The sequence below is a fragment of the Polyodon spathula genome, chromosome 29, assembly GCF_017654505.1.
Source record: "Polyodon spathula isolate WHYD16114869_AA chromosome 29, ASM1765450v1, whole genome shotgun sequence".
NCBI classification, from domain to species: Eukaryota; Metazoa; Chordata; class Actinopteri; order Acipenseriformes; family Polyodontidae; genus Polyodon; species Polyodon spathula.
This window is the reverse complement of record NC_054562.1, coordinates 6,837,828-6,848,200: the sequence shown is the minus strand read 5'-3', so window position 1 is coordinate 6,848,200 and position 10,373 is coordinate 6,837,828. Positions and strand designations below refer to the sequence as shown.

The 10,373-nt window shown below is 38.5% G+C and overlaps 1 protein-coding gene across 1 annotated transcript; it reads left to right on the top strand.

Moving 5' to 3' along the window:
* Positions 1–1,440: 1,440 nt before the first annotated feature.
* On the top strand, positions 1,441–7,974 carry LOC121302213 (kazal-type serine protease inhibitor domain-containing protein 1-like). Its single transcript, XM_041232040.1, has 4 exons — positions 1,441–2,439; positions 5,336–5,496; positions 5,957–6,104; positions 6,990–7,974. Exons 1-4 carry the CDS (start codon positions 1,938–1,940, stop codon positions 7,067–7,069), a joined length of 891 nt encoding a protein of 296 aa, XP_041087974.1. The 5' UTR covers positions 1,441–1,937; the 3' UTR covers positions 7,070–7,974.
* The last annotated feature ends 2,399 nt before the right edge of the window (positions 7,975–10,373 follow it).

The window sequence follows — 10,373 nt, the reverse complement described above, 5'->3', positions numbered from 1 at the left end:
CACCGGTGGCTCTGCTTATCTCTTGCACTTACAACCTGCTTAGATTGTCCTAATGCACCGTAGCATGGGGTGGACAGAAACGTTACAGCCATTCTACTCAATTTAAAAGCGTTTAAAAATAAAGTTTTTATGTATGCGCATAATATATGCATTAAACGTTTTTCCTAACTTAAATATATTTTATACTTTATTGTAACCCCGTATCCAATATTTAATTAGGTATAACCTAAACAGAAACCGCGTTTATAGCTTTTTACGTTTAAAAAACAGGCTCTAATGTATTCTTTATATCGCACTACGGTTGTCCGTTGCATGCAACCTTCAAAAGGGTTGCCTGGTTCTGTTTGCATTGTTATTTACAAATGTGTTAGTGCAGCCGTATCACTTGTCAATGGTGATTTGTGTATTTAAGCCCATTACTGCACCTGTCTGAGGACAGTATTGCATGCTGTGTCAACGGCAGTGCATACATGGAATGGCGTGCATGTTAGGTACATTGTAGATACATCTGTAGTTCATGGAGCATGCATTTTATAATGGAGCCAGTCCAACACATGTGACTCATGGAGCGCCAGAACTGGTCTCTTATTTTAAGGCAGTTGGTGAGTTTGAAAGACTACTTGGACAAAAGGTTGTTTTTGGTAGAAGTTACAAACATCTTCAGCAAACAAAATTAACACAAACTTAAACTAGTTTAATCTATCTATCTATATCTATCTATCTATCTATCTATCTATCTATTTATAGATTATAGCTATATATATATATATATATATATATAGATATATATATATATATATATATATATAATGTATGTCAGAGTTTACACCCGAAACGGTAAATAAAACTAAAGTGGGATTATAGTGTGCTTTCGTCTATTGTGTTATTAGTAGATATAACGTTTTGAAAGGTAATTCTATCTTCCACGACTTCTCCTTTTCATATTATAACTCCAGCCCATTCGCTGCCAAAGTCAGTATTTACACTGTGGATGATTAAGGGATTAAACTGTATTCAATTAATTGATCCCATGGGGTCAGTGTTCGATCCCTGAACTACTGCTGCCACCCCGTGGCACAATGCTGTAAGAAAAATACACTGCGCAAATTTACAGATGTAAAATCTGTTTTGGTTTCGTCTTTATAACGATATCCATTGATATTAGCAAAACATAATAATAATAATAATAATAATAATAATAGTGTTTGTTGCTTGGACATTTCGCATTCTCTTAAAAGTGAAATATGCTTGTCAAGTCAAGAGATAGGCCGACAGAAAAAAATAAGAAATGTTTACCATTGACTGCACAAACTCTGAGCGGTTGTAAATGAGGGCTAAATTATCTACACACCCTTTACCTGGCAGCAGCCACAGTTGCGAGACGGCTGAAACAGCGAGGGGAGGGACTGTAGGCATACAAGTGCTTAAGCTGCAGCTGCATGCGAGCGAGGGCTGTTCTCAATCATTTCGGCTGTTAAAAAAAATAATAAAATAAAATACCAGCCTGTATCAACTCAAGAGATACTGGGAGAGCGGCGGCTTCAAAGGAGCTGAAGCCGGATCTGTGTGGGATTAGCTTCACTGCCGCCTGCAGCACGGCGTGATTGCAAGACCCCCTTCTGGCATTCCTCATACGCCCGTCTATCTGTCTGTTTTCTACAGTTAAACTTGCTTTAGACGCCAGCATGAAATGAAGCGAAGGAGAATACCTGGAGCGAGAAACGCCGGGGAATAATGAGCAGAGAGGTGTTCATTCAAAGACTGAGCTGGGTTGCGAAGATAACAGCGGGAGAAGCTGCAGCAACTGCTGAACAGTAAAAAAAAAAAAAAAGCATTTGAGAGAGAAAACAGAAAATACAAGTTATAACAACACAGCGATGACAGACTTTTAAATAACTTTTCGATTGTAGGTTACACCGTGATACACTCCCTTGCTAATGATAAGAGATAGAGACAGTAACAGCGGGCAGTTGGCCACAATGGTTTATTGCAGACTCTTGTTTTTACTGGCTTGTGTCTGTCTGGGAGACAGTTTCCCTAACCCCGGACAGGGCGATGGCTTTGCTCTAGTGAGCACTGAACAAGACGGTGCCACAGATTGCGACCCGTGTGCCCTGGATCTGTGCCCGGCAGCTGTGGACTGCAGGGCTGGGCTCGTATTGGACCGCTGTGGCTGTTGCAAAGAGTGCGGTAATATCGAGGCTCAGCCGTGTGATTTGGACAGCACCAATAGCTTTTACGGCCTTTGCGGGGACAACCTCGAGTGCAGGATGAACATCTCAGTCCTGGAGCACGGGGAGGTGCCGGAGCCGCAGTGCGTGTGTGTCTCTCAGGAGGCGGTGTGCGGGTCAGACGGCAGGACCTACGAGAACGTCTGTAAATTTACAGAAGCGGCACTCGGGCAGACGAGCGTTATCAGCACCGGGCCATGTTTAACAGGTAAGAGGTATTGTTTAAATAGGAGTGCAAACTTTACCCTTTCTCAATGAGCTCTACTTAATCAAGAACCTTGTTGGTTGTCCAGTTTGTTTACACCACCTGAAAATAGTTTCAGATACACAAGCTGCATCTGTAAAACACGATATCTTTGGAATATTTATGTCAGGTTGATTAACCATTACACATGCATTTTCCCTTACAAAAAATTTTAATTTAAACATTTGCAAAAAAATAAAAGTTGCTGTATCTAACCCAAAGTTAAAACACATTTATACAGCAAATCTTATTAACAACAAAGACAATATCACTTTAAACAGCCCTAATGTCTAGATTTTTTTGTTGTTGTTGCAAAAAGATCAATTGGTTATGTATGCATTTATTTAAAAAAAATAATAATAATAATAATAATGTTAGTCAAACCTGATGGTATAGATTAGCTTGTGGATTATTGTGTAACTGGAGTGGAGTATTTTACAACTAAAAACAGATGTGCTTAACTTTCACCCAGATTTGAATTAGTGTCACTAATTGATTCCATCTGGTCTAATAGGATGTATAGGTATTTACTTGAATCAAAGCACTCCTCTAAATTCAATTTCAATTCCATTGGTCCTGGAAGAAAGCAACAATACACGGTCACACTCCATCTGTTATGAAAAAGAAAACATATATAATAAACCTTGGGGCAAGATTAGATATATATGTACTAGATTAATTACGTGTACTATATATATATATATATATATATATATATATATATATATATATATATATATATATATATATATATATATATATATATATATATAACAAATGACAATTCCATTAATTAATTCAAGTTAATTCTCTATATAAGTAGGATGGATTACAGAAACTGTTATATTATCATAACTTCCCAAACTTGCTGGTAATTTCATATTTTGTTGTTGTCATTTTTCAATGCCTAACCAATCCATTTTTTTTTTCTTCTTCACAATTGTTTTAGAAGTTTCTGTGAAAAAAAAAAAAAGTGCTCTTTTATTTAAACATCATGTAATCAAAGAAGCTACAAAATGATATCGCAAAAGTCTACCGGAAGCCATAATAGCAGTACGGTATTCCATGTTGGATTTCGGAATGTCACATTTTTACTTGTTTCGTTATGTATATGGAAAACTGCAAAGCGGTATGCCATTCAATATATTAGCATTATTCAGCGGGTTTCATTCAACTTTATGAAGCAAAAATTAGTTCATTCTATAGGATGATGCGAAAATTTTGACCAGAGCTGCACATCTGAGCATTAAATAAACATTTGGCTAATTTGAGTTAAAGGAATTCCTGTAGAAAGGAGATACTGTATCACCATTTGCATGATTTAATTAGGTTCTTTGTGTCTCCTACCATGGTTTGGAAAAACCACACCCACTACACAGTACATAAGAGTGGGTCTCTCGTGTCTCTTTGCAAATTACCTTCGAGGCCTTCATTTTAATGATGTAAACCATTAAGATCATTAAAGAGGAGGTCCAGTGTGTTCTGCAGTGTACCTCCGCTCAGCACTTGCACAACACACTGTCCAGGCATTTCCTGTTGCTGACCAAACTAATAAAACTAAGCTCAGTTTGTGTGTGGTTATACAATGCAGCTCTGCAATGCCGCTTGGCCATTTCCTGTGAGCTTACCACTGTCTGTGTGCTGCAAGAGCCCCTTTTCTCATGTGTCTGATGTATCTTATCAGAACGGATCCAGATTGAATCATTACAGAGGAGCAACTTTATACAACAGCATCCACGGGGAACTGCAGCTTGGATTACAGGAACGACATGAGTTATATAAAACGATAATACATACGTTTCATATTTACTGTGTATGCACAATGTATGCTTTATTTTTAGTCCACAATTTCAAAAACATTTAATCCAAATTATAGGTAAAACAGGCAAACGATGTTATTTTATGTGTTCTAACAGAAAAACTACCACATCATACAATGTGATTCGTGGGTGAGAGTTTACTGCATTATATCACAGTTCTGCATACACAGTAACCAGGCTTTGTTGTTTTACCAGTTTGTTTAATTGACCTAAGGTAGTTTTAGCAAGCAGATACACTTCCTCTTTAAGCTTTCTGGAGACTCTGAACTGTAAAAATGTAACAATTTATAGCTACAAATGATTCAGATGTGCAAGAATATATTTCTAGACCACAGTCAACCAACAGTAATAAGGCAGGATTTGTTTAGTTCCCTCTTTAAAAATATGACTCTGGTCATGAGATTAAAACAACAGATTGTGTTCATTTGAAATGTGGGCACATAATAAACATTTATAGGAGCTGGACAAAAGTGGGCAATAGAAACAGCATTGATGATAGGATGTTATTCTGGAGGTATACATTCCTCAGTGATTACCTCCTCTAGTTCCTTTAAGGGACCATGTGGCTCACAGAAAGGCACACAGTGGTGTTGATTCAGAAGCACCTACCAACCAAGCAAGCACATGCAATGCCTTAGTGTGTCAAACAGGGAAGTGCAATTTGTATGCATCACATTATACCGGAATCACTAATCCCAAAAGTGTGTGCAGGATGCTGCAGGTGTTTCCAATTATGTGTACTGGTATCTGACTCAGTCAGTTTGCTGGGAAGCTTGCTGGCTTATTTAAAATAGTGATTATCAAGTCAATTAAGCGTAGTGCAATCTGCAGATCAATAATCTTTCTTCCAAGCATATGGTGGGGTCAATTTAAGGATACTTCACAGTTATTGAGAGAGGACATTAGTACTGTCAATCCAGCCACGTTCAGAAGCATTGGAAAAAAAGGGGACATTTGCTTTGAAGTCAGTCCGGTGCATAAGACATTAACCAAACTGTTGTATTTTGTTCTTTTTTTCTTCCCAACTCCTGTTTCTGAAGTGCCCCGTATAGCGCATCCACCCCAGGACCATGTGAACGTGACGGGCAATGACATCATCTTCCTGTGTGAAGTCTTTGCGTTTCCCATGGCAATGATAGAATGGAGAAAGGATGGTGACGACAGCAGTCTCCCTGGCGATGATCCTCATATCTCTGTGCAGGTACACAAAAGTGTCTTGGAAGCATAAACAGATTTTCCGTATTCCATTGGTGCTTTCGTCCTTGTTCGCAATGGAAGTTATGGAATCTCTATAGAAGTACATTGTAAATTTACCATTTAAAGTAATTTGATATATGAAGCTTTCTTACTTAAAAAGATCTGATCATTTTGTACAGTGGTTAATACACTCGTTTAGGGACTAGCCTTACACTAACCTTAAGTTAGACTAACCCTAACACTCGATGGCTTTACCTAGACAATACTGCCACACAACATAATAGACATTTTGTCCTCCTGTTTGTCTATAATAACAGTTGTGAGAAGGCTGTTACAGCAATGAGAGGTACTAATATGTTGTTTTGAAGGTTTGATTTTGAGTCCGTTAAGACAAAAGGAATTTCACGTTGAATTCAAAGTCTTGTGGTTGGTTTAAAAAAACAAAAACAAACTTTTGTTTCTAGTCCAGAGGAGGTCCCATGAAGTACGAGGTGTCAAGCTGGCTGCAGATCGAAAGAATAAGAAAAGAAGACACAGGCACTTACCACTGTGTGGCGCATAACAGACTGGGCTCGGTAACAGCCTCGGCTGTGCTGGCAGTCCTTGAGGAAGGTAAAGAAACTCACTGTTGCGTGTATTTAATAAACATACAGAAAATAAAAGGTTGAACAAAACGCAAACACTGTTACAAAATAAACGGCACGCAGGCCGAAGCAAATAGACAGACATACAAACTGTGGACGAACAGAACACAAGTACTGTGCTGGCACTTCCAACACGCAATAGCAATTGTAATTGTAATTAATCTCCTCTCTCTTACCCGTTCTCCACACACCAAACCCCCAACACAGAAATACACACGGGCGGGGCAACATTGCCACAGTCACTTAAAAACAAATTTACAATGACGACCTGGCAAGAGGCTCCCATCATCACAGCTAACAACATAAAACACAATACGTCAGTAAATAATCAATCATAAAACACAATACATCAGAAAATAATCAATCATGAAACATAAAACTTAGCAGACACAGATGTCAGTCAGCAATGAGTCGACCCTGCGGCTGAACGCAACTTCAGATATTAACTGTTCTAATTTAAATTTGTGTTGAAACTCATTCCAGTCAATGCTGCTCCAAACTGATATGAGTGACGAGTGATGGCTGTTTAATTCACAGTGGCCAGCAAGCTTCAAAGTGGGAGAAGGCGTTAGTGTGTGACGCTAAAACGTCATTAGATCATGTAAACAAACTGGTAAACCAACATGTTTTTGATTAAGCAAAGTGCACAGAAGGTTACACCGTGGAAGAATGTAGGAAACATTTGCCCAGGATTGTTGGACACTGTAGCTTTAAATGATAACAAATAGGCAGTTTTAGCACTGTCTGAAACCAGGTGTGGTGTATATCAGCCGACTATGTTTCACAACTGGGATAATTGTACATTGCTTAGGTAAAGAACTTGCTCTAATTTTCTGTTTTCTTTTTGTTCCAGATGTTGCTTCTTCTATTTCACCTGGAAATACAGCAGAAGCGGTCATCTCTGAGCACACAGAAGATTACTATGATTATTAGTCTATTAATGAAGAGCGAGACTCAGCTACCAACCATTCCTCCACCATTCTAGTTGAAAGCCATAGACTGAAGAAACATAGGTTAGCTCAGCTTACAGATATAAGAGCCAGAGCTATCTGGTGATGAGAAATAATCCCATAACATTTAAGTAATACTGCAATAAGAAGCACTGAGATTGTAAAAGTTAAGGGCACAGGAAAAAAGATTAGAAAATGAATTCTCGAAGCTATTTGTTAAAGCTGTGCTCTTTGTATGCCACAGCTATAGAAATTAAACAATACATACAAGTCTGTTTAGTGTACTGCTGTGGGGAACGTGTCCTACGTACAACGCCAGTAGGGACACCATTTTAATGATTACAACAGTGGTGCTTTTTAGATCTCCCATCGTTTAGATTATTAGTTGAGTACATCCCAATATATTTTGTGGGGGAAATAATGTTGGCGTGTGGGATATTTGGAACCCACAACCCTGTACTGAAAATACAGCTGATCTAAATGCGCTTTTTACGCCTTTTTTGATATGTTGGATTTGACATCCAGTCATCTCGTCGGCACCGATAGACATCTGGCAACCCGCTGTCTTTCAGTCAACAGCACATGTTTTTAATATGCTCTGAAGTTTCCGGACGCTCGGAATGCTGTCAAAAGTAGAAAGAAGCAAAAAAATCTGCTTCCCATTATGGAAACGGCAATTACTCATGGCTTCAGCTGACAGAAATAAAAGCGTCTCTTTAATGTAATTTGCGATCTGGAAGCTTTGTAACGTGCGGACCATTCTCGCCGCGTTTCAATATTTTTTTTTTTTTTTTTATTTTCTTTTATCATTCAAGGTACGCACTGATAAAAACAGACCACATTCTTTTAAAATTGCTTCGTGCATGAGGTCAGAGATTTATTTACACAGCCATTCACAGGATGACAGTGCACAATTAAAAAAAAATAAATAAAAAAAAAAAAATAGGGGGCTTACAACCGCAAAGGCGCAAGGACATTTTCAAAAAGACACAAAACAATTTTTAACAAATTAGAACTAGCAAGGAATTGCTCAGAGCAGTAATTTACCTGCATATTACTAAAACGGTCTCTAGATGTTGTAAAACAGACAAGAAATACCATATTAACAAGTCAGTTAACTCCCACCACAGCTGGAAATTCAAGATTCATCAGTATGGTGAAAAGGGTGATATATCAACAGCAAGTACAGAATAGCATAGACTAACATATCTATATGCACCTTCATATATATCCATATGGATGCACAGTGTAATGAATTGGCATATCATTGAATTGAATGGAAAGACAGGAGCTGGATGTGAACCGCAAACCACAGGGTTCAAAGACGAAGGTCTTACCAGAGCAAGCTCTGCTGTCAAGAGGCAAGTATGGGTCTTATGCTGATATCAGTATTAACTGCTTAGCCGCTAGGAGGAGATTCATCACAACAGACAGAGGCACACCTCCACATGCACACACAATTCAGAAAACATGCTACATGGTGTTATCACAATTGGATAGTTTTTTTTTTTTTTTCCCCTCTAGATTTATGGAAACATGTACAGTGAGACATAAGGACGGACAGAATATTTTCCCAATTGCCAGTGATTTCTGCTACAGGGGAACCATTTAATGTTCGTCAAGCATCGTAACTCAAATGCTGAGCAAATGTTTTTTGTGCTCTGGATGCCTGTTCATTTTGGGCATGACAGTTCCAGGAGTGAGGTAGGTGGCGCTGTGGTGCTGTTGTGACTAAGCAGTGTGCTCGCTCACTGCATTGAAGTGTGTCTACTGTTGTGACTTTGAAGAACCAGAGGAAACAGGAACCCTACCACAGAAGTTTTCTAGCATTAAAGATGTCTAGTAGCTCATATAATCCCATCTGCGTTGGGCACAATTGCTTAATTGTTATTCTTTTAATTTACAGGCTGACTTTGTAAAGCGCAATTAAAGTTATTGCAGCTGACAAAATAATAACATACATTTTCCACGCGGTGCACATCCATTCACTAAATAGGGCTCAAATGTGAGTTTTGTACATTTTTTTGTTTTAGCAATCATTTCAAAACATGCTATCTGGTTTATTCCATTTTAAATAAATCAATGTTTGCAGGTCTTGCTTTGAAAACAGCTTATACTTTCCTGGTCAGTCATGCAGTGATTTAGAGGACAGTGCAGGTGTTTTACCTATATATAAGAAGCTTCACAAAGTCTTACATTAAATGTGTTTCAGCAGAATAGTTTATATTCAAGCAGAAGTCTTCATAGTATTAAAGTACATTTGGTGTAATATGCTGGGCAAACTGCATGGTACAGAGAATTACAAAGGAGTCCCCTTTTCATTTGATATGTATAGTCACTAGCACACAGCCTACACCCCAGGGTCCTCCAATGGTTACATGCTTATTAACATAGGGGCACATATAGAAAAGACAAACCTATCCTCTAATAACTAGTTACAAAAACACATTAGTTCTTGCTCTGATCTGATAACATGGGATGCACTTGACATAATGTTCAAGAACACCCTGCTATGCAAGCAGATAAACACAACCCAAGCACCTCCGGCCCCGAGCAAACCAAAGAGAAGAAATAATTTAAACTGTGAATGGAATTTTACCCAATATACATCCCAATTTCACCTATAGGCAGATCTCAAAGCCCAGTGCACTTGAGCGGGCATTTTGAAAATAACTTGTCCTGACAGTTACTTGCTACTCACGGTTGCCACGACAGGGTAGTTGTGAAACAACGTGACCACAATCGAAGCAAGACATGGGAGAGGCACTTGGCATGGCCTACACTTGAATCCATTAGCCATTAAATACCAAATAATTAGGAAAGGGCCCAAGGTATTAAATCGAACATCAACAGTGCATGCAACTGTAGTTCATTGTCGTTAAAAATATATTAAATAAGGTTAATATTTTAAGGGTTTTAATGACAACAGTATTTAGATCTGCCAGGGTTTAGATAAATTGTATCGAGACCCTATATATGAATGGCCTGAAAACCCAGTTGTATAATAGCTAATGCAAAATATCTAAACCTCTTTTCAGTACTTGTGTGGTGTAAAGCCCAGTTATACCACAGTGTGTGGTACAGATGGCAGCTGTTATCCGTTGTTCCACAACCTCTTTACCTGTCACAGCTTTGTGTTTAGTATGTATCAGTTGTGTTACTCTACCACTACTACTACGACTACTACTGCTACCTATAATAAATGCATACAATAGGCACCAAAAGGTTAAGGCTTGGTTCAGAATATACCTGGCCATTACCTGTATGTGTGATATAACTGCCTAAGT

Excerpts from the sequence above, each read along its gene's own strand:
- LOC121302213 (XM_041232040.1), top strand. The coding sequence starts at position 1,938 with ATGATAAGAGATAGAGACAGTAACAGCGGGCAGTTGGCCACAATGGTT. Across the intron at positions 2,440-5,335 it reads CACCGGGCCATGTTTAACAG|TGCCCCGTATAGCGCATCCA; the intron begins GTAAGAGGTATT and ends CTGTTTCTGAAG. Across the intron at positions 6,105-6,989 it reads GCTGGCAGTCCTTGAGGAAG|ATGTTGCTTCTTCTATTTCA; the intron begins GTAAAGAAACTC and ends TTTTTGTTCCAG.